Below are 24909 nucleotides of genomic sequence, written 5' to 3'. Positions count from 1 at the left end.
AACTCACAAATAGTCATCATACTATGATTAGTCTAGAAACACATTGAACTGTGCTGGAAGTGCTCCCAAGCTCATAGCACAAGTGCCTTTGGAGTGCTTTTTCCTAAATGAAATGAGTCCTGTTGCTAATAAAGACAAGCGCTTTAGAGAATGAGTCTGACTGGTCAGTTAGCAGCACTAACAGTAAGTGGGGTGGTTTGCTCTTACCTTGGGTTGAGCGCGTCGGGGGAAGGCAACCTTAGGATCAATCTGTGAGAGACAGAAACATAAAGGAATGTGTTAAAAAATTGTCAATTGTGCATCAACATTCAGACAATTTTAGCAACAGAGAAAGAATGATAATGTTTCTCCAAAGTGACAACAACATTCCTAAAACTTCAAAATACATGCCATCATTTTGATGCTGAGAGATGCTGAGAGATGCTGAGAGATCACAAAATGGGAACAGTGCCTTGGAAAGTTTGGAGGAAATTATTATTTCAGGGTTGGAAATAGGAGTCTGAGGCCTGTGACAATAACTCCAGATATTCTGAAATAAGCAGGAAGGTGCATCAGATCAACCTGTTTCTGTCTTTGCCTTGTCGTCTCGTAAAAACGTTTTTCTTCCTCTGTTTAACTGGTATTGAGGCGTGCGGTTGCAGCCTTATCAATCTTGCATTCAGAATGAAAATAAACTATTTCATGCATCAATGTCATGCTGCCTTCTCCTGACTTTAATACCAGGCTCTTAAAAGAGAAGTTTCAAACAATCTCATCCAAGCAGACCTATTGAAAGGGGAACGGCAACAGATGGAAATTGTTCTCTTGCAGAAAATGACTTTGTGTTCAGCAGTGCAAACCCTTTACGTTGCTGCATATTTCTCTGTGAGGATTTTAAAGGCTTGCATACCTACAGGTTGTATGTAATCAACCACAGCATCATCATAAAGATCAAGTCTGTCTGAGTTGTAGGCCTGAGATTTCTCTCTCAATTTACAAAAAGAAGCCAAAAAGATGGAGTAAGTGGTGAACTGTGCTGGAAGAGAACCTGTCACATTAGCTGGAAAAACATAGTCCTCCTACAAACCCTCTACATCTCATAGGCTTACGAATAGACAACACTAATATCACATATTCCTAAGAAAAAAAAAGAAGAAAAAAAACATTCCTCAATAATGAATGCAATTGATGATTCAGTTGAAAACAGAGACAACGGTTACCATCTGGGAAGATCAGCCAACCGTAGCTTTCATTTCACCTGTTACATGTTTGTAGTCAAACGAGAAAGAGGAACATGTGAGAACGAAGCAGGAACATATTTCTCTGTCCTATTTCTTTCTTGCTGCGTTATGATTGTTAGCCATCTTTCTAAATCAGGTCAATTTGAGAGATGAATTCAATAACACCTGGGTATGGCAACCCTACTCATAATGAATTCCATGTAATGATTCGTTTTAGCAATTAGCCTCAGGCATAACCAATTCAACCTCCAATACACAGCGGAGCTGGGCCTATTTGTGCAAAAACAACACTATAGGCCTACGCGTTAAATATCAAAGCTGTCATACTTGGTGGTGTCTTACCTTTCCAACCTACACACCAGTCCCTGAATATCAACTCAGCTGGATATGGGTCAGTTTTTTCTCTGTCATACAGTACTTTTTCATTTGAAGACGTCAACATGTATTTCTGCTACAGTTCAACTTTTAAATAGAGTAGCAGTGAAGGTGGTACAGTTTAGCGTTGCAGCATGTCAATCGAATCCACAATGGATTTTGAACTTGACAAAGAATTTTTCTGCATACAATCACTACTAATCAACTAAGTGGACAGAAAATAATTAGCAATGCACACATTTAGTTTGTTTATTGAAATGGCCAGATAATCCAGTCATTTGTCCAGATTACCAGTGTAGCTATGTTAGGTAATGATGACTTAGTATGGGATCTGTTGAGAAAGCTGGTAGAAGCAAACCTTTATTTAGGTCACAGCCTAGGAAATGAATGGTTCTTTTGAGAGGTTTGCCAAGGGGGGGGGGGTACATTCTACAGATTGTTTTCATTCTGTTGAAGTATTCATGTAAATTGGAAGTTTATGTGGGAATTACATTTAATATAGGCCTAATATTTCACATTACAACAGTACACTAAAGCATGTCTGGAACTAAAGGTTATTCCATTTACACGCTTCCATAGGAATAGCAGTTTGCTCTTTGTGTTAATAATTGATCTCGAGAGGTACTATTTCCCCCCACCAGTAGGATATAAATCACTGAGTCTCATTGCAATGAGGGGATCATTTCTAGATCCATGAAATGATAACAAATCCACCAACAAGGGCATAGTCTTTTCAATCAATGCAGAATAATGTATCAATTCTGGTAAAAATGACAGTGCATACATATTGATAGCTCCGTCTCCTAATGGATCATATCCCAAAGTGTAAAAATAGCTATTTCTCAAGCTCTACAGTCAACATCTTCCAACTAGGTATGTCAAACTAATAAAAGAGAACAAACCAAAAGCAATACATTCCTTCTCATTTTTTCTTCTCTTATCTTCTGTTACAGCTTTTTACAGCAGGGTCTCAGAGGGCTTCTCACTGTGTGATTGTGTAAGATCCAGGCAGAAGGCAATTGCTTACATCCTTAGTTCAGATCTTCCAACAGGATTTCATACATTATTGCAGCTTCTGGGTAAACTCTCTCTCTTAACAGATCTCACTCTATACTGGCAGCTTAAGATTAAGATAGGTTTTTAAAGCTACAAAAATTGCTTATCAAAAAGCTTGATTTCTTGACTGTTTTGATGTGTGTTTAGAGCAATGTAGGAAGCATTGATATATAATTATTAATCATCTGCTTCTTTCTGTCAATCTCCCTGTGGTTTTCATACACACACAAGTATTATTACCAATGTCAAATGCACTGCCAACAATTACCCAAATGAAGCCTCATCATTTCAATTGAGGCAATTTAGCATGCCCTCATCAAAACAGTTTTTTTTGGGGGGGGGGACGTTAAATCGTTCCCGAGCAATTGATTACCCACATATGGGCTATTCTGAAGCCTGCATTACCCTGCTGTTTAAGCTATGTTGTAAAAAATAATGATGTCTGTGTTGTTTCATTTCAATTTATTATCAGTGCAACAAATGATGACAATGAAAAAAGCACTAGCTGTTTAGATGCTGAATACTGTAAAAAAATAAAATAAAAAAAAAGTCTGAGGAGAAGACAAATTCCCTTAGAGGATCTGTTGAATCTAAGGCTGAAAAAGGCAGGTATAGCTTACACGATCAACTGAAGACAAAGCACCTGCTAGACATGAACCAACAAGTGGCATGGTGGAGGTGAGCTCACAGCTGACATTATTTTCAATTGATATCCGACAGAGGAGGCTTAGATTTGTCCAGAGGAGCTGCAACAACCCTTTCTTCTGTTTCTCTCTCTTTCTGGCCTCATCCCCCTCACCTCAACGAGACATTCTGTCCTTTGAAACTACTACATCAAAACAGCAAACAGGGGTTGGCCAGAGGTCATCCAATAATGGCTGAAAATATCTGTGGACAAAATAGGCTACCTTTGTTTTGGAAGAAAATAAGATTTATTTAGCAGTATAACACATCTCCTCTGGCAGGAGTCCAGGCTGAATAATCCTGAATAATCCTGACCTGGTCATTGATAATGGATACTGTGATGCAGTAGTCTAAAACTACAACTCCTCACATAAAGAATTAAATTCAAGTTCGTCATCCTTTTTTAAAATAACTGTACGTAAAAAGATAACTTATACTATTCCAGATGGGATATAACATAAAATGAAATATAACATTCAAAATATGTTCCGACTTGCTGCGATGTGTGTTTTGAAGCCTCGAGCTCTCCTTGGCCATATGTCTCCATTCACATTCATACCGGTCTGAAAGCACTCTGTTTTCATAACCGGACAGAAAGCAACCCAGGCTATCAGGGGGATTGAACAATAGCTGTGGCACGTTATGATGGTGTGTGCATTATGAAAGCATACTTATGCTCATTGTCCATGTCTCTGACTGACATCTTTCTCCACGGGGTAACCCTCCTTCCACACTGAGACCATTAGCACTAGAGAACATCCACAAAAAAAACAAAGGAGGAATATCTATGTAAAATGTAATACTGCTCGGAACTGGAGTAGGCTGTACAAAATATCCAATATTGTTGGTTTAAGATCACTGTACCATTGGATGAGAAGAAAATCGTAAAGATTTTTCACATTTTATTTAAAGTTAAATAAACCTTCAGACTTGTAGGGTATTGCGTGTCCAGGTTAGTCTCACAAAGATCAAATCTCTTTTGCAAGAGACACCTGGTACAATACAGCATCAGAGATTGCAAGGCACTGTTTAACACAGTAGTTAGTATATACAGCGTGTGACATACATGCTACACGAGCGCTTCTGCCGAATGACTAATGGAATATAAGGCAGAAAACTGCTGGTTCAGGTCTATGTGATGTAAGAGTCACTTCCTTTGCGTACTGGCAAAGTGCCCTCTTTTGCCTCAGCGTCACATCAGGAAGTATCAAATGTTGATCTCAGTATTGCTTAGTATCAATAGGGCCATGCTTTAGGTTCTTCAATAACTCAGCTCATACAGAGAACATTACATCCTCCCTCTCTTCAACAGATAAATCATTGTGCTTTTAGAACTATAATCCTTATGAGTTTCATGGGCTATTCTTGCTCGCTTCTCAATATGTCGTATGTCATTATTATTTACACAACACACCTTAGTGTAAAGGAACTTCAACTAAAAGTAATGAATAAATGCGTAGTGTTGTGGAAGAAAATAAACAAATAAATCATTAAACATGATTGCAAGATTTGTCTACATACAATAATATACAAAGCTGTAACCTGTCTTTTCAATTATAGTTTACTTCACGCAAATGAAATTGTATTCATTAAAAAATGTATGGACAAAATGGAAACCAAATGGCTTTATTAAGGCGAGAGCTTTATTTATACTTTTTATAAAAAAAATCAAAACAGTAAATTCAACGGAACTAATACCAGTGTTTTATTTGACAATATATCTAATTACAAGCTACTCAATTGTTACTTACTAACGGTTAGTTTGTCAGGCAGAATTGTTTATCTTTGAGTCGTATTCCATGTTCAGTTACGGCAAGACATGTGGATACAGGACACATCTCCAAGCAAAGACACCAGATGACACTTCTCATCTCTATAGAGAAAATAAAGTCAATTGGTATGAGTGCTGTCAATAACACCTTGAGGGGTGTTAAGCTTACAAAAGCATAGGCTATTCATTATCACAAAGAAAGAGTTCTTCAACTCCCTAATATAGATGTATAAAGAGTATATCCACACTATAAGTAACATACAGAAGTACATACAGAACACGTGCGTGTAGGCTATTTATCATGATTTAATTCATATATGTATGCCATATATTATTATATGTCGCAGAGCTCTAAATAGGAAACATCTGTCATAGAGTGTGTAATAGAGTGTGTAATAATCACATATTAAATAGAGCACTCTGGGGCTTTCTCCCTGCTATATGCATTGCACAACGCAAGATTGTCTACTACAGCTTACAGATGCTGGTTTCCTTTAATAACATTCAAAACATGAACCCGCTCCTCTTTCGCTTTCAAGTATCAAGATAAAAACGGAAAGCTTTTACAAGCACCCTCCAGTGACTTGCCAATCAGCTGAGGACAGCCGTGCAACAAGTTCCAGCACCGCTTTCAGCCCGGCTCCACTGTAATTGTGCACTGCCTGCTGAAGTACAATATGTTTGTCTTTCCAAATATATCTTAAAGACATACTCTCCCATCTGAACTTGGCTTTCACAGAAGGCTGCAAACAAAGCATCTATTTTTCGGTATGCACTATTCCATCTCCAGAGCTGTGTGAGCATGACTGGATATCACCACCCACCGAGCAGAAATCGCAGACAATTATGGTCTCAGCTGAACTCTGTCTAATCCACCACTGCACGGACAGCACTTCAAAAATTACTGACATCCATGAATTACTTATCTACTGCCACATTGACACAATAGTTCAAGGCTTTTGATAAAACAGAATAAATGGGGATGTGTGTGTGTGTGTATGTGTGTGTGTATGTGTGTATGTGTGTGCCTGTTAATAGAAGAATACATAAAGTAAGCTGATAGGAGAAGCATCAGGTTTGTTGACATTATAAGACAGAAAATAGGGTTTAACAAACTTGACAATGTACTGTGACTTTAACTTGGAAGCAACACTTGTAATATTACAAATAGACTTATACATAAGTATATATCATTTGATGTAATGAAATACCAAATATTTTACAGGATTAATGGACCTTTTGGGCATCAATATGTATTTAATAGAATCACATTTGTAACTTCCCACTTCCATTGACGCGATATGCATCAAACAGAGTGATGTGTACGATCTGACAGGTTATATGCATGGAAGAGGCCTGTGAAAGAAAGCCCATCTGAGTGACATGGGATATGTGCACATGTGGAGTGGTACTGGGAGATGGGAAAGGGGGCGTGTCACCTTCATTCAGAGGAGGAGAAGGGAAATTGAGCAGATATGTGATTCACCCCTGAGTGGTGTTTTACCGCAATAGTTTACATGAAGGGGGTCACGGTGATATCATGGGCTAATTCCACATCTACAGCTTTGATCAAAAAAATCATTTTACCAATAGCTCTTTACCAAGAGGGCCTACCCAGTGACTGGTAAATGGCATGTGAGCATTCTGAGATGCCACCCGCCACACATGGATGTACTGCAGTTGTTGTTGGTTTCAATGTGGTATTATTTTGCTATGTGGAATTTATATTACGGTATAATTACAGTATCATATCTCAAGCATGACAGTGAAATTAATAAAGGCAATGATTAATATTTTAAAACGTGCAACACAGACAGTAAAATATCATTGCAAATGACATCAAAACACAGACATACCGTCTTTGAGTCTAATTCGTGGTGTGGTTGAGCTAAGACTTTGTCTACACTGGCAGCATCTGCAAACGTAACGAATCCAAATCCTCTGCAAAACAAAGAAATACAGAGAAACAACAAATTAGGTCACACATTATTTATGTAGACTACGTGAGAAGATAGAAATATAAGCTCAACTGTTTCTCTCAGAGTATTAACATATGGTAGCCTATCAAGAATATCATGAACATGCAAAATGTTTTTACTGGACACACATTTATTTACACTGTCCCAATTAACTACTGTTAATTAAAATGATAGAGATAATATCTACCTAAATTGTAGATTACTATAGTAATTGCGGGCACTGATATGTAAGTTATTTGATATTATATTGATTTAAAGGAGAGGGGGGAAACACTACACCAACATTGCAATTCAGTCCCAAAGTCAATGTCAAATTGCATTCACCCGCAGCTATCTTTTGAGCTAATCTATCTGTGTCAAACACAACGCGGGACAAACAGCCCGGGTTAATATGTGGCATATAAACTACACAAGTGTAGGATAGCATTTCACCAACTGGAAAGCAAAAGTAAAAACCTTTTACCTGGAACGTTTTGTCGTGGGGTCTCTCATCACCATACATTCTCTTATTTCTCCGAATTTGCTAAAATAGTCTCTAAGGCTGTCTGTGAACAGAGAAAATATGTCGGATAATTAATCAATAACAAATGGTCGTCATACTGTTGTCAGTGTATTTCAAAAACACATAGGGGTCGAATAGAGGACTTCAGATGATTGGAAATCTAAAATAACCTTGCGCGCAAACAGAGGGACTCCAGATATCCCATACAGTAGCCTACTGCACACACAGAGAACGCGACCACAGCATGCACAATCAATTATTGTAACAAAACAAGAAACATGGGAAATGTAAGGGAATAATTGTCTCACCTGGTGAGGTTTGCCAGCTGAGGCCACCAATAAACATTTTACTGTAAGAAGAAAACATAGCAGAAGTGAGTACAGATGTCAGATCGGCCATTTTGACGACTAACTACTTCTAAAAGCGATCTTAACGAGTAGAGAGAAAACAAAAATCGCTGGATAGCAATATTGTATTTTATTAAAAGGGGAAGGCCACACTTGCTACTGTAATCTTCCAAAGCAAAGCAGAAGCTTCATCGCTACTAACTGCATCCGGAAGGAAAGACCAATGGTGATGTATGTGCGCATTGCGAGTTGAATCCAACACTGCACTCTTGCTAAATCCTCTCTCAGACATTCTCAGATGAAAAATACAATAAACAAAGGAAAGTCGAAATTGTTATCATCTTACCCTGGGTCATGTTGTGAATCATTTGGGCTTCCAGATGTGACTTGACTCCCGTCTCCTTCCATAGCTAACCAAACTATAGGCAGTAACTACAGTAACAAACACACACAGACACTGCAAAAGCTATGCACAGCCCGACTAGGAGAATATTACTGAGCCGGGAACGGAATCGTCACACGTGGGATCAACTCAGTTTAGCTCCCTCCCTCGGCATGCTCTCCCTAGCCCTCACTGGGCGGGGCGAGGGCTCGTCAACTAACCAATCCAATTGACGTTAAAACAGAAAACCCGCCTATGAAACAAACAAAAAAACACCCCCTATTGGTCATAACGCTCCTATGACAATGTAACCACCGTGATTAGTAACAATGTCAATACAAAAAAAATGTTACATGCCCTAATGGCAACATTTTATTTAATGAGTAATTTCCTTCCAGAGCGCACATGCAATTAGAGAAACGATTAATGATGGGCCAAGTTGGTCAAAGACCAAAAATAGGTTATATTTGCATGTGACATAGGCCTATTGGTTATTACAGAGTGTAAACTGTCATATTGATATATTGTGAATACATTGTTTGTGCCTTTATATCAGCAATATTTTCATTATTTATCCTAAAGAAATGCATTAATATTTTCTCTATGTTTGTATGAACATGTACAGTAGAATGTTCATATTTAACTCAGGCAGAGACCGGTTAAAGTAGGCCTACAGTATTAGCCTGCACTATATGTGGACACTTGCATGGGGCATATTTTGTGTGTTCAAATGGATTGAAGAAACATGTTCGCTCACATTTCATCTCTTTTAATAAGATACTATTTTAGAAGAACATTTTAGCATTGTATTCCATATTGCATTTTGAAATGCTATAGTACAATAAACGTAGTCCACCTGAAGATGAAAAAGGAGAGAAAAAAGAGGTGGATTTAATTGTAGCGTCTGAATATGCATGTTCATTACTCAGTAACTGGGGGAAGCGGGCCTAGTTTTCCATTAAATCTGAACATAAGTGAGAGCTCAATTAAAGCCGAATGCTCAGTGGATTTCAAGTCATGGTACAGTGATTGCTGTTTATTTCCTTACTGCGGCCAGAGACAGAGGGAGGAAGACACACGGACGTGCACGCGTGCGCACACTCAAATTGGTCTCCTTTTTACTTGAGAAGAACCCTTGTAAGGCACTTAGAACTGGGTGCAGAATGATGTCATTACTGACTGAACTGGTTTATCTATGAGAGCTAGTTTAAATGTTGGTCACAAGCCACACAGGTCAACCTTTCTGTACAATAAACATTATTGTATACCTTATGAAGTTATTCTAACCAATGTTGAACCTGCTCTTATTCCTTGACAGGTTCAACATTGGTAGGTGGAATTTATTTTCACATCTTTTTGGATGAATCTCCACTCGAAAATAGGAAAAAGCAACTTGAAATAATCAACATTACACTGAAATGTTCATGTTTACTCCGGTATCGTATTCTCTCTTTCGTGTGTCTCACTCGCTCACTCACTCTCACACACACACAGTTTCGCTGAGCTCTAAACAACTAAATACAACAAAGTACTTCACACAAGGCAAGTAAACATCACAATGTGGATCTATCACAGTAATCCTGACAGCTGTTGTATTCATTGAAATGAAAACACTTCAAGCCAAGGTTTATGGAGTGGTGGTGCATTCCCTTTAATCTGAGGAGCCACTAGTGTTAAGTGAGCCTGTCGGAGATGCAATTCAGCCTTCAAACAACATGACCGATGCAGCCGAGATCCCTTTCGGCAGTCAACAATGATATACCCTTCCTCTCTGCATATTCATGTAATAAATCCCTACCTAGTAATTAACTATACACGCCTTCAAAGGTTGGTTCAATGCTGAAGAGTAAAGGGAAAATATAGTATTTTAGTGATCAAGGTTATCGAGACAATATGTAAAATGCATGGAAACTCCCTTGACAACAGTGAGGAAACTGTATTATATAATTCTACCACAGGAGGTTGGGGGCACCTTAATCGGGGAGGACGGGCTCGTGGTAATGGCTGGAGCGGAATACGTGGAATGGTATCAAATGCATCAAACACTTGGTTTCCATGTGTTTGATGCCATTCCATTCGCTCCGGACATTATTATGAGCCGTCCTCCCCTCAGCAGCCTCCTGTGCATTCTACAGTAGGGACAACTATGTGAATTTGCCTGCAATTACAATGGCCTCTTTGTTTGATTAATGAACGGATAAAGTATTTAAGGGACGGTTTAATTTTTTATATCCTACATCTGTTACATGCCTTGAACATATCAATGTGAGGCCTTTGCACTTCAAAACATTTACGACACGGTTCCCCATTGAAATAGGAAACATATGTTCCAGTTGCACAACTAAACATACACACAAAAACCTCCCCAGAGGTTATTGATGTGTTTTTCATTGAGGAAATGTGGTTAAAGCTGAGAAATTGAACACTAGCTCAATAAAGTCAACCCCTCTACCCAGATAGCTGAGCCTAGAGACTAGGAAACATTGTGTCCTGAGAGCGTTCATATATTGAACATACTGTAGCATTGACAAGCATTCAACATCAGCAGTTCTCGCACAGCTCTGTAGAGATGGCATTCAACACACAGAAATGTCACAGTAACTCAAGGATGGCAGAGGGATAACCAGGCCTGTGGATGCTGATCGCAGGGAGCCATTAGGGATTTAAATGGAAGGAGGAGGAAGAAATGATAGTGTGAGATGAGAGCAGAGGGGAAGAAGAGCGTGAAAGGACAGCTGGGGACCTCCTTGTCTGCTGCAGCTGTCACACGGTCCCTCGTCGTACTACCGAGAGCTCAAACCATGAGTGCCAGACGAGATCGATGCGCAGATCTCAGTGACAGTCAGAGGCAGTGCCAGTGTGATGCTCTGCTGTTCTGTTAGGGGGCTCTGCTGAGGTCTACTCCTTTATAATGACTTCACATATTCAAGCCATATTGTAATGACATTTAGTTAAAATCATGGCACTGGCCTGCTGTATTCCCCAGCAACAGCCACAATGTTTTTGATGCCATGCATGTCAATTCTTAATGTTGGTATTTATTAAAGCAGTGATTCATCAATCTCAGATTAAAGGTCATTTTATAGCATAAATAGTGGGTCATAATACTGGTTGGGAAGATTTTGTAGTGATTGCTTTCATTCTGAATAAATCCATTGCTCTTTTGCTGTCATTTTTAAGAACGCAAATTCTGTCATGCCAAATACAGGGTGACATAAAAGTACCTAAGACCAAAAGTTATTTTTACCAACGCATTCTAAACTTTGTCAAAAAGCAATACCTGTGATTGGAGGATTTATTTTTAGCTTTACCAAGTAGGAAAACCCAAACATATAGCATCAGCAGCTCCCCATACACCTATTCATTCCCAGCAAACCTGTGTCCCACATTAGGTTCCATGATTGATTGCAAAAAATTGCACCCGTGTTGGATAGCCACCCACACACAACTACACAGAAATATTCAGCACAATTATTTGCAGGATAGTGTAATGTAAGCCTACAATAGAACGCTCTATTAAAATAGTATTGTTCATTGGAAAATACTATTCAATAATGTTGTAAGTCATTGATAACCCTAAATACATGGATAGTTTCTTCCATGAAAAGGCAACCTCGGTATTCCGTTTCAACCATCACAAATGTACTTTTCTTATCAAGGCAGATGAACTCGTGGATACCATTTTTATGTCTCTGTGTGCAGTTCGAAAGATGCTAACTAACGCAATTGCTAACTAGCGCTAGCAGATATCCATAGACTTCCAGTCATAGCACTAACACTAGCTGGCACTGGCGCAAAACTACCTCTAACTTCCTTCATACTGGACACAGAGACAAAAATGGTATCCACAAGTTCATCTAACTCTGGGGAAGTAGATAAAGGGCCTCATTGCCAAAATATCCCTTTAATCGTTTAAGAAATGTAATAAGAAATGAATTGTAATATAAAATATAAATTGAATCACATTCAAATCAAAACATCACGGAGTGCAGCGCTGACTTGAGTTGAGAATCAACGTGAGGCGACATTTGCGAATCCTTCAATCGCTCTCCACTGCTGGTGGGTGAGTGTGTTATGAGCAGCGAAGATAATGGAGAATGACAGTGACTTCATTAATCAATGGGGGTCTTGGATGAGGCTCCTCAAAGTCCTGCCCTCCGATTAGCTTCTTTATTTTTTTCCCCATGCCACACTCCTTTAATTAGTCTCATCAAAGACACCAAGGAGTGCATGCTGCTGCATTATCAGAGGCCTTTGCTGAAACAACTCTTGACCTCTGCACTGAAATGCCCACAGACGGCATGCTGAAAGAAACAACCATCCCTTCTCTTCAGTCTATACCACTGACACTGTCAATTATAGTGAATAGAACAAAAGGGAAGAAAATCCAATTCACAAATCTGGCAGTTCATGATAAATTACCACTTGTATATAATAGACTTCTCACATTTATATACAGCTGCAACTCAAATGACAATGGATTTGGGGTGAAACAACCCTTTAAATATAAACAAAAAGTAATGAACATCACACAAAAAAACCTGGTTAGAAGGTAATGAAAGACTAGGAGTTGCAGAATTGGGATATAACACGAGGATGAAAAGGCAAAGAAGCAGCTAACACATCTGATATACTGCATCTTAAACAACAAATATTTTACTGTGTTAAATTCAAAGATGGGGATGAATCTAGGCACAAGTGGATAAAACAAATATTTTATGTTTTCCTTCCTCACAGACATCATTTCCTGTATACAGTATTCAATCAGAATGGTTCTAATTTGGTCCTACAAGTGTTTCATTCTAATTTCAGCTGAATGAGTAGTTTGCTAGAAAATAACATTATAGTCGCGTTCCCCTGCTCAGACGTGCACGCGTCAACCATCGACTGACATGCTACAGTATAACAGGCCTGGGCAACTCCAGTCCTCGGGGGCATGACTGGTGTCACACTTTTGCCCCAGCTAACACACCTGACTCCAACAATCAGTTAAAAATGCAATTAGTTAAAATCAGGTATTTACTAGGGATGGGGGGAAAGTGACACCAATCAGGCTCCCCGAGGACTGGAATTGCCCAGGCCTGGTAAAACATGTGGTTAGTTGAAATACTTATCCAGGGATTGTAAGATTTTGCAGTCGTCAGCAACACCTGGGCAGATGAACTACCCAAAGTCTTCAGCTGCCTGGAATGATAGGCCTACCAAGGCTGTTTACAAGCAGGCCTATTCAGATATTTTATTCCACTAATTGGCCTTTTGACCAATCACATCATCCCTTTTCACATCAGACCTTTTTCAAAAGCTGATCTGATTGGTCAAAAGACCAATTAGTGAAAAACAATATCAGAATTGATCTCCCTGTGTAAACAGACCAAGTTTCCTCAAGTAAACAATGTTTGATTAGAACTTTAATTACGGAGAGTTTATATAACATTTAGCAGTCAAACCAAAATGCATACAAGCTAATTCATTACAGATGAATCTGTGAATTGATTGAAACATGTGAGTGCTTATCAAGAGAGCAGGTTCTCTCTGTATTCCTAACACTCCCTGCCTAGTGCTTGACTAAGAGGAATTGCAAAAACTAAGCATTCGGTGCCATCTACTGGATTCACTACGTAATCTTGTTCCTCATTCCACCATTCCCCTTTTTTGTAAAATATCTTCTACATCAAAAACTACTTATAACAAATCAGAGAAAATAAAATACTCAAGCTCTCCCTTCAAAAGAAGATACAAACACTCAGTGAGAGGATCAGGCATTGGCTGACCAAGCACAAATGTTCTGCAGAACCATATATTTAGAGATTGGACCTTTAGGTCAATACACAAAAGGATCCTAAATGTGTGTATCATCCAACAAAATGTACACAATATTCCTTAATTTAATACTTCCTGATTGAAGCCAATACATTTTCAGACGGTAGCTATACTGTACATCTTACAACACAAGTCTGTGGTTACGACCAAAGAGGAGACCTCCGTAAGGACAGTTGATCTTTATTTAGTTTCTTAATAGGAATGTATACATTAAAAACAAAATAGTATTCAGTGTGTGTGTGTGTGTGTGGTGGGGGGGGGGGGGGGGGGGGTAAGTGAGATTGTTAATTATGATTACATTATGTGTCCAATACAAACATTTATAGGACCGGTTGGGAGTAAATAAAACGTCACAAAATTAAAAAAACTTGGATTGTGTGTACATGGTTGTAAAGAAACAGGTATAATGGTTGAGTTGAGCAGGAAGACGTTGTGCCGCAGGACAACATTGTTGTGCCATCAAGGCAGCAGTCCAGAGGTGGGACTGAGGGGGTAATAAGGTGAAAGACACGGCAAGGGCCCCGTTTGAATACTTCAGAAATCCCTTGTTCCTTCCTAGCTAATGTGAGGTAATCACAGACCTGGATTGGTGAAAGTAATAGGGTGGTAAACTTACACCTATCCAATCACTTATAGACCTGTGCTTACCTCACAAGGGAGGAAGGAGCTATTAAAACTATCTGAACAGCCAGGACTGCGCTTCACGGTCAGGGGCTGTCTACCCAGCTGCACAGTCCATTTTCCACCATAGCACGGTTCACAGACACCAACTGGAACAGCAAGAGAAAAACATTAGCAACATGAACCTATTAATACTTTTTTTTTTATAAAAGCATTAGGGGAAAAGCTTCAGTACTTTAAACATGTTCCAAAATATTGCCTACCTCTTCTCCTTCTGTTCTCCATATCTGTACCAAAGGAATGCCACTGGTGTGACAGTTTGTGACCTGAGGAGTATGCAGATATACAGGGTAAGAACAGGGCCTGCCTCATGTCATTCTGCAGACTGTACATCAGCAGGAGACATATCCATGCACTTCTCTCTACCTGTGCAAGTAGTGCCAATCCTCGTGTCATCTCCTCCAGGGTAGATTTGGCTGCAGCTGAAAAATCTTCTCCTAGTAGAAAAGGAAGAGATAACACAGATATGAGCATGAACTTTAATTCATGTTTAAAATGCAGAATTTATCATTTTGATATTATGTTGTCCTAAAGTATAGAAAGAAATACAGCTGAAACATACCTGGAATGGGTGCAATATTTTCCAGGATCACCTCAGACCCTTGGAACGGCAACGCAACGAAGTCAGATCTGTGGGAGGAGCATCGTCAACATCAATCCCACCATTAATCGCAGTGTTGCCACTAGGAATAAAATGTGCCAGGCAAATGTCTGACCAGATTTCATTTTGCGGGACAAAATGTGAGATTTACCAGCCACATTAAATAGAAACCAATCTAACTGGTCAAGTGTAGTTAATGTATATATATTTTTTTTTTTGAGAATCCACTTCTGATTCATTGACGCCACATGGAAGCGATTGCAATAATTATGCTAGGAGGAATGATAACGTTCACTTGGTGGGGTGACTCCTTGCACATCTCTGTCCATCTGGCTTAAAAATATCTTCTGTATGTCATTTTATTTGGCCACATCCTTGGTACTCTAAATTTATTTGCACTGTTTTTAAGCCAACTACACAACCAGGCATTTGATGAGAAGGGAAGCAAAATTACATCTAATTCCTCCTTGGTGGAAATTTCTGTGTGTAACATGCACACACACAGTTGAGGTCGGGAGTTTACATACACCTTTGCCAAATACATTTAAACTCAGTTTCACATTTCCTGATATTTAATCCTAGTAAACATTCCCTGTCTTAGGATCACCACTATTTTAAGAATGTGAAATGTCAGAATAATAGTAGAGAGAATGATTAATTTCAGCTTTTATTTCATTCATCACATTCCCAGTGGGTCAGAAGTTTACATACACTCAATTAGTATTTGGTAGCGTTGCCTTTAAATTGTTTAACTTCGGGCAAACGTATCAGGTAGCCTTCCACAAGCTTCCCACAATAAGTTGGGTGAGTGAATTGGCCCATTCCTCCTGACAGAGCTGGTGTAACTGAGTCAGGTTTGTAGTCCTCCTTGCTCGCACACGCTTTCTCAGATCTGCCCACAAATTTTCTATGGGATTGAGGTCAGGGCTTTGTGATGGCCACTCCAATACCTTCACTTTGTTGTCCTTAAGCCATTTTACATTTGGCATTGTCCATTTGGAAGACCCATTTGCGAACAAGCATTAACTTCCTGACTGATGTCTCGAGATGTTGCTTTAATATATCCACATCATTTTCCTACCTCATGATGCCATCTATTTTGTAAAGTGCACCAGTCCCTCCTGCAGCAAAGCACCCCCACAACATGATGCTGCCACCCCCGTGCTTCACGGTTGGCATGGTGTTCTTCAGCTTGCAAGCGTCCCCCTTTTTCCTCCAAACATAACGATGGTCATTATGGCCAAACAGTTCTATTTTGGTTATCAGACCAGAGGACATTTCTCCAAAAAGTACAATCTTTGTCCCCATGTGCAGTTGCAAACCGTAGTCTGGCTTTTTTATGGTGGTTTTGGAGCAGTGGCTTCTTCCTTGCTGAGTGGCTTTTCAGGTTATGTCGATATAGGACTCGTTTTTACTGTGGATATAGATACTTTTGTACCGGTTTCCTCCAGCATCTTCACAAGGCTCTTTGCTGTTGTTCTGGGATTGATTTGCACTTTTCACACCAAAGTACGTTCATCTTTAGTAGACAGAATGCATCTCCTTCCTGAGCGGTATGACGGCTGCGTGGTCCCATGGTTTAAATACTTGCGCACTATTGTTTGTACAGATTAACATGGTACCTTCAGGCGTTTGGAAATTGCTCCCAAGGATGAACCAGACTTGTGGAGGTCTACACATTCTTTTCTGAGGTCTTGGCTGATTTCTTTTGATTTTCCCATGATGTCAAGCAAAGAGGCACTGCGTTTGAAGGTAGGCCTTGAAATACATCCACAGGTACACCTCCAATTGACTCAAATTATGTCAATTAGCCTATCAGAAGCTTCTAAAGCCATGACATCATTTTCTGGAATTTTCCAAGCTGTATAAAGGCACAGTCAACTTAGTGTATGTAAACTTATGACCCACTGGAATTGTGATACAGTGAATTACAAGTGAAATAAGCTGTCTAAACAATTGTTGGAACAATTACGTGTCATGCACAAAGTAGATGTCCTAACCGACTTGCCAAAACTATAGTTTGTTAACAAGAAATTTGGGGAGTGGTTAAAAAAACAAGTTAATGACTCCAACCTAAGTGTATGTAAACTTCCGACTTCAAGTGTACATACATACAGTACCAGCCAAAAGTTAGGCCACACCTACTCATTCAAGGGTTTTTCTTTGTTTTGACTATTTTCTACATTGTAGAATAAGAGTGAAGACGTCAAAACTATGAAATAACACATATGGAACCATGTAGTAAGCAAAAAGTGTTAAATCAAAATATCAGTTGTTTTATGACAAGGTGGGGGTGGTATACAGAAGACAGCCCTATTTGGTAAAAGACCCAAGTCCATATCATGGACAGAACAGCTCAAATAAGCAAAGAGAAACGACAGTCCATCATTACTTTAAGACATGAAGGTCAGTCAATCCAGAACATTTCAAGAACTTTGAAAGTATCTTCAAGTGCAGTCTCAAAAACCATCAAGCGCTATGATGAAACTGGCTCTCATGAGGACCGCCACAGGAAAGGAAGACCCAGAGTTACCTCTGCTGCAGAGGATACGTTCATTAGAGTTAACTGCACCTCAGATTGCAGCCCAAATAAATGTCACAGAGTTCAAGTAACAGACACATCTCAACATCAACTGTTCAGCGTCTGCGTCAATCAGGCCTTCATGGTCGAATTGCTGCAAAGAAACAACTACTAAAGGACACCAATAAGAAGAAGAGACTTGCTTAGGCCAAGAAACACAAGCAATGGACATTTGACCCATGGAAATCTGTCCTTTGGTCTGATGAGTCCAAATGTAAGATTTTTTGGTTTCAACCGCCTTGTCTTTGTGAGACGCAGTGTAGGTTAACGGATGATTTCAGCATGTGTGGTTCCAACCGGGAAGCATGGAGCTGGTGTGATGGTTTGCTGGTGACACTGTCAGTGATTTATTTAGAATTCAAGGCACACTTTACCAGCATGGCTACCACAGTATTCTGCAGTGATACACCATCCCATCTAGTTTGCACTTAGTGGGACTATCATTTGTTTTTCCACAGGACAATGACCCAAAACACTTCTCCAGGCTGTGTAAGGGCTATTTGACCAAGAAGTAGAATGATGGAGTGCTGCATCAGATGACCTGGCCTCCACAATTGAGATGGTTTGGGATGAGTTGGACAGCAGAGTGAAAGAAAAGCAGCCAACAAGTGCTCAGCATACGTGGGAACTCCTTCGAGACTGTTGGAAAAGCATTCCTCATGAAGCTGGTTGAGTGAATGCCAAGAGTGTGCAAAGTTGTCAAGGCAAAGGGTGGCTACTTTGAAGAATCTCAAATATATTTAGATTTGTATAACACTTTTTTGGTTACTACACGACTCCATATGCGTTATTTCATAGTTTATGTTTTCACTATTATTCTACAATGTAGAAAATAGTAAAAATAAAGAACCCTTGAATGAGTAGCTGTCCAAACTTTTGACTGGTACTGTATACATTTTTTTATCAATAAAAAAAGAAAATCAGTAATTACCAGCTGGTGAATTCCAATGTCAACCCCATTCCAGTTATATTCTGAATCCCCACAGTGAGTTTGTCACCTGATCTGGCGGAGTGTGTCCATCTTCACTATGTCATAGCCTCCATAGTCCACATAGCGGAGTTCCACCATGGTTTCTTCATGGTAACCCATCACCTGCGCTCTCCACCAGGCTCCTTCAGGCATCTGGGCAGCACAGATCACTCCAACTATGTGTGTGTGAGATATGCGAAGATTATTATTATTCTTTTTATTTTTTTAAGTAGCACATTTGAAAAAACTTCCACAACACCATGGAAAAATACTTTAAATCAGACATCCTTGAGGGTAAGGAGTCCCAAGGGCCTGGCTGTGCATGCATACCTTCCACTGGGGCTGGCAGGGGAGGGCACCCTGGGTGAGAGTAGCACAGGCTCATATTTTGGTCTAGACTGCAGAGAGCATGGAAGGTGGGGTGTTTGTGCTGCTGGAGGAACACACAGTTCCCAGATGCTATCTGGATCACCGTTACCTCAACTGTCACCCTATGGGGAAGCAGCAGCTGAGGGAAAGAAATAGTCTTTCAGTCAAAGCACCACCTACAATCCCACACTACTTCAGCCAAGCAGAAGAAACTACTTACCCAGGATGTGATGGAGAGAGAGGGCAGGCTGGCCACTGGAGGTTGGACATAACAGTTGGTCACATCTAGATCGTTGAACTTTTTCCTGATCAGCTCCAGAGCACAATCCACCTGTTCCTCTGACCCTGAAGGAAACAGAGGGACAAACTGAGCGAGCCACTAGTGACACTAAAGCTCCCACTGCCTAGGTTCCCAAATCCCAACTACAAGTTGTGTCCTGTTGTGGAGAGGCAGCTCCTGGGTCACTCACCCTCTATGTGGCAGATCTGGAACTCCTGGGTGTAAGGTAGGGCGGTGATGAAGACCTTAGCTCCAGACGTCTCCTTCAGGTAGTTCACATGTCGCCCCTTCTTCCCAATCAATCTACCAACAAAATGCTGTTCGACAGTGAAACCGGAGAATACATAGTATCATGCATAAGTTACTATATTATACTAGAAGATGTGCGTCTTTCTCTGAGCGTGCACACATGCTTTCCAGGTCACTCTTGCCCTGATAACACCAAGCACTTCTAAGAGTAATTGGAAAGAGATATGTGTGCGTACATGCTGCCTGGCTCTGTGGAGTGTCCTCTTGATTGAGAACCTGAGGTGATTAAGACAACAGGCAGCGCAGCAGGACTCCCGTCACACACTGCCCCTTTACTACAGCCCAACCCACCATGCCATAGCCCTATGAATCAGACAGCTGTACCCAGGTCACTGTCACCAGAGCACCAGGTCTCAGGCTCACTTAAATTGAGACGAATGACTGCAGCACACTACTGTAACAGCTATATCTACAAGCACTCATGTCACCTGCATTAGAGAACCTAAACTGGAAATCAGTAGCCAAAGAAAATACATTACCAGTAAGGTGGTGGAGGAATGATGGTTAGACAGGGAGGTAAACTTACCTTTGGCACCTCTATCTCCCAAACAGTCAGTGACTGGCTGCTGTTGTGACTTTGGTTGTATTTTTCAATTGCCTGATCGGTGTTCGGTAGCTGACTTGGTGGACTGGGACTGCTATGCTTGTTGTCCCTGGCTTCATGTTCACAGTAACCGTCTACACAGTCCATGCTGTTCACACCAGAGCCTGGGGGCAGCAAGGATCAGTCACTAAAAACAGTCACTTTTGCTGTGTACACAATACAACCACGCAAACACAGACGGTATAAAAGACCCACATACATCACAACAGTAACAGAGAAGAGAACACATTCTGTCATGGCAAGAGTTTTCCTACTTGAATACTGTGCATAAAAGGAAAATAAATATATTTCTTCAGTGCAGAAAAATATGCCCTGAACTCATGTGGCACCTGTAAACAGAGCACAGGCCATCGGTGTGACCGATACAGCTACACTGCAACACTAAGAGATAAAGCGACAGGTCAGCTTGGACAGAAAGGATGTTGATATGTTGTGAGAAGTTGAAAGTCTGCTAATCAGGCAGCTCACCTGGAACATTTGCCATCCACCAACCGTTAGTGAGGAACATGCTGGTGGCCCCCAGTCCTTCAGCGGGTCCTCTGGGTGGTTGCGGGCTCATACTGGTGCTCAAGTCCTTGCCACTGGAGACCTTTTCGGTCTGAGCAGAGCTGGATCCAGAATCACCTACTGCAGAATCTTCTTCTGCTAGCTCCAGCTTCTCAGTCTCAATCTCAGCTCTACTGCAGTGGTCGTGTTTCACGTCCTCCTGAACTATAGTAGATGAACTGATGTTCTCTCTGCCGGTTGTTGAACACAGATCCTCTTGGAATAGAGGTGGCATCTCATGCTCAGGTTCACTGTTATCCATTGAGATGTGGTCTGGGGCTTTGCAGGGGTCCCCGCTACGGAGAGGACTAACACTATGTCCTAGCTGGGTCTTTTCCTTCAGGAACTGACTCACTGCTGCGGAGACCACATCAGTGATGAGACCTGACGCCAGCTGGTTAATTTCTGCGGTGTTGCTCCTGCTGAGTTTATATTCCTCAGACTGGTCTTTCTTCTGAGGTGTCCTCAGAATTCCCAATGGCTGCTTTGAGGCAGACACCTGACTGGTTATAAGGTGGCTGGGGGAAGCCAGACACGTGTCAGCCTGTAGACTTGACTCACAGGTTGGTTCTTCCACAGCAGACAGGATGTCTCCCTCTGGCGCCAGTCTAACCTCCTCCTCCTCTGCGGGCTCCAGTCTAACCTCCTCCTCCTCTGCGGGCTCCAGTCTAACCTCCTCCTCCTCTGCGGGCTCCAGTCTAACCTCCTCCTCCTCTGCGGGCTCCAGTCTAACCTCCTCCTCCTCTGCGGGCTCCAGTCTAACCTCCTCCTCCTCTGCGGGCTCCAGTCTAACCTCCTCCTCCTCTGCGGGCTCCAGTCTAACCTCCTCCTCCTCCTCTGCAGGCTCCAGTATAACCTCCTCCTCCTCCTCTGCAGGCTCCAGTATAACCTCCTCCTCCTCCTCTGCAGGCTCCAGTATAACCTCCTCCTCCTCTGCAAGCTCCAGTATAACCTCCTCCTCCTCTGCAAGCTCCAGTATAACCTCCTCCTCCTCTGCAGGCTCCAGTATAACCTCCTCCTCCTCTGCAAGCTCCAGTATAACCTCCTCCTCCTCTGCAAGCTCCAGTATAACCTCCTCCTCCTCTGCAGGCTCCAGTATAACCTCCTCCTCCTCTGCAGGCTCCAGTACAACAACCTCCTCCTCCTCTGCAGGCTCCAGTACAACAACCTCCTCCTCCTCTGCAGGCTCCAGTACAACAACCTCCTCCTCCTCCTCTGCAGGCTCCAGTACAACAACCTCCTCCTCCTCCTCTGCAGGCTCCAGTACAACAACCTCCTCCTCCTCCTCTGCAGGCTCCAGTACAACAACCTCCTCCTCCTCCTCTGCAGGCTCCAGTACAACAACCTCCTCCTCCTCCTCTGCAGGCTCCAGTACAACAACCTCCTCCTCCTCCTCTGCAGGCTCCAGTACAACAACCTCCTCCTCCTCTGCAGGCTCCAGTACAACAACCTCCTCCTCCTCCTCTGCAGGCTCCAGTACAACAACCTCCTCCTCCTCTGCAGGCTCCAGTACAACAACCTCCTCCTCCTCCTCTGCAGGCTCCAGTACAACAACCTCCTCCTCCTCCTCTGCAGGCTCCAGTACAACAACCTCCTCCTCCTCCTCTGCAGGCTCCAGTACAACAACCTCCTCCTCCTCCTCTGCAGGCTCCAGTACAACAACCTCCTCCTCCTCCTCTGCAGGCTCCAGTACAACAACCTCCTCCTCCTCCTCTGCAGGCTCCAGTACAACAACCTCCTCCTCCTCCTCTGCAGGCTCCAGTACAACAACCTCCTCCTCCTCCTCTGCAGGCTCCAGTACAACAACCTCCTCCTCCTCCTCTGCAGGCTCCAGTACAACAACCTCCTCCTCCTCCTCTGCAGGCTCCAGTACAACAACCTCCTCCTCCTCCTCTGCAGGCTCCAGTACAACAACCTCCTCCTCCTCCTCTGCAGGCTCCAGTACAACAACCTCCTCCTCTGCAGGCTCCAGTACAACAACCTCCTCCTCCTCCTCTGCAGGCTCCAGTACAACAACCTCCTCCTCCTCCTCTGCAGGCTCCAGTACAACAACCTCCTCCTCCTCTGCAGGCTCCAGTATAACCTCCTCCTCCTCTGCAGGCTCCAGTATAACCTCCTCCTCCTCTGCAGGCTCCAGTATAACCTCCTCCTCCTCTGCAGGCTCCAGTATAACCTCCTCCTCCTCTGCAGGCTCCAGTATAACCTCCTCCTCCTCTGCAGGCTCCAGGTTCAAAGTGCTGTTTGTAGTGTCCTCCAGTGTCTCAGACTGTGGTGGTTGATTTAAACCTGCACTTTCACCGATGGACTTAGATTTACCAGAGCCTAGGTGACAGATTGATAAGGAGCAAGTTGACTCTAAGCATAGCTGGTGTTCCCATTGTAATTCTAGATCCTGCTCAGGTCCACCCTCAGCTGCAGTCTCTAGGAACACTTGAGCTGAAGACTCAGTGCTCTCGTAAACAGGCTTCACGGCAGCAGTATCCAGGCCCCTAATGAGACCGTCTGCAGCCACAACCCTTACCTCAGGTTGTGATTGGCAGAATGGGACTATACCCGGCTCTGCTGCTGCTGGTGTGTTTGTACTTTCAACAAGCTCCTGTTCCACTAATGACCGCTCCCTCACTGCGTGCCCGTCCATATGCGTCCCAGTCGAGTGGCCATTCTCCACAACACAGGTACCTACGTCTCTGGGGGAGGACAGGTGCTCCTGGTCTGCGGTCGTCTCATCATTTGCGTCATCCTTGTCAGTGAGGTGGTGTTCTTTCTTCCGAGAGGTGTACCACCACAGGCCTAGGAAAGCCAACACTCCTGACAGGTAGAGGGTCAGAACGGATTGAAGCCTCTGCACCATCACCTAACCTCCTACTGCTAACAGCAACACCTGAGAAGAGAGACAGACAAGTTAACAGCATAGAGACAAATTTACACCCTGTCTGTTAACTGGGATAGAAACGGGTAAAGCACTGATAAGGCTCCAGTTAAGAGGGCTAAGAGGTCATACCCACACCATCCTTCTATATCCAGAAAAACCTGTTGGTCTCCACCACACCAACCCTCTGGGCAGCAATCCCATTAACAGCCAGGCCATGATGACAGCATCTGATTACAGCCAACAGAGCTCAGCTCAGGTGCTACATGGTACCCTCTGCAGTAGTTCACTTAGGGACGCAGGGTCTGGGGCGAAGGGCCCTGATAGGATAATGGTGACACACCACTTCAAAAATAGGACGTCAACAGTAATTATTAGCTACTGTATGTGGGGAACCACTATCCCTTTTATTATCAGTCATATAACCAATAGGCTACATATCTTGTGTATTAATTATCACCAGTAATATACTGAACAAAAATAAAACCCAACATGCAACAATTTCCAAGATTATACTGAGTTGAACAAAAACAAAAGTTTGTTGAAATAAATGTATTTTGCTCTAATCTATGGATTTCACGACTGGGAATACAGATATGCATCCGTTGGACAGATATGAGACACTATGCTCACAACTTTGACATCAGCAAACCGCTCACCCACATGAAGTGGTCTGCGGTTGGATGTACTGCCAAATTCTGTAAAACGACATTGGAGGCGGCTTATGGTGGAGAAAGAAACATTCAATTCTCAGCAACAGCTCTGGTGCACACTCCCTTAACACTGTGGCATTGTGTGACAAAACTGCACATTTTAGAGTGGCCTTCTGTCCCCAGCACAAGGTGCACCTGTGTAACGATTTTTAATTAGCTTCTTGATATGCCACACGTGTCAGGTGTATGGATTATCTTGGCAAAAGATGATTGTGTTCTTTCCACAGAATATAAGTCAACCTAGCTAGAA

General features: G+C 42.1%; 2 protein-coding genes across 15 annotated transcripts in view; both read right to left on the bottom strand.

Annotated features, from left to right (window-relative positions):
- The window catches only part of LOC120045073 (RNA-binding protein Musashi homolog 2), a 406518-nt gene extending 398064 nt beyond the window's left edge, over nt 1-8454 (bottom strand). For all 14 annotated transcript variants that reach the window (XM_038989926.1, XM_038989927.1, XM_038989924.1 and 11 more), the window contains exons 1-5: nt 8281-8454; nt 7896-7936; nt 7549-7630; nt 6963-7047; nt 208-249 (exon numbers count right to left, since the gene is read on the bottom strand). In XM_038989926.1, coding sequence (XP_038845854.1) covers nt 208-249; nt 6963-7047; nt 7549-7630; nt 7896-7936; nt 8281-8342 — 312 coding nt within the window. In that variant the 5' untranslated portion in view covers nt 8343-8454. The remainder of the gene's footprint in view (nt 1-207; nt 250-6962; nt 7048-7548; nt 7631-7895; nt 7937-8280) is intronic.
- A 6389-nt stretch (nt 8455-14843) lies between these two features.
- LOC120043629 (A-kinase anchor protein 1, mitochondrial-like) lies at nt 14844-19136 on the bottom strand. The gene is made up of 4 exons (XM_038988186.1): nt 18998-19136; nt 15380-15447; nt 15184-15254; nt 14844-14906 (listed from the first exon to the last, which is right to left on the bottom strand). Exons 1-4 carry the CDS (start codon nt 19120-19122, stop codon nt 14844-14846), a joined length of 327 nt encoding a protein of 108 aa, XP_038844114.1. The 5' UTR covers nt 19123-19136.
- Between the last annotated feature and the right edge of the window lie 5773 nt (nt 19137-24909).

Source organism: Salvelinus namaycush, chromosome 3 (genome assembly GCF_016432855.1).
Source record: "Salvelinus namaycush isolate Seneca chromosome 3, SaNama_1.0, whole genome shotgun sequence".
NCBI lineage: Eukaryota > Metazoa > Chordata > Actinopteri > Salmoniformes > Salmonidae > Salvelinus > Salvelinus namaycush.
Note: the sequence above shows the minus strand (reverse complement) of the source record. Positions and strands in the feature narration are given on the sequence as shown.

What these genes read in the sequence shown, in the direction of transcription:
- LOC120043629 (XM_038988186.1), bottom strand. Translation starts at nt 19,122, where the DNA reads ATGCCTGAAGGAGCCTGGTGGAGAGCGCAGGTGATGGGTTACCATGAA. An exon ending in AAATATTGCACCCATTCCAG is followed by an intron (nt 15,255 to 15,379) that starts GTATGTTTCAGC and finishes CTTTTCTACTAG; the next exon opens with GAGAAGATTTTTCAGCTGCA. An exon ending in GATTGGCACTACTTGCACAG is followed by an intron (nt 14,907 to 15,183) that starts GTAGAGAGAAGT and finishes TTGCTGTTCCAG; the next exon opens with TTGGTGTCTGTGAACCGTGC.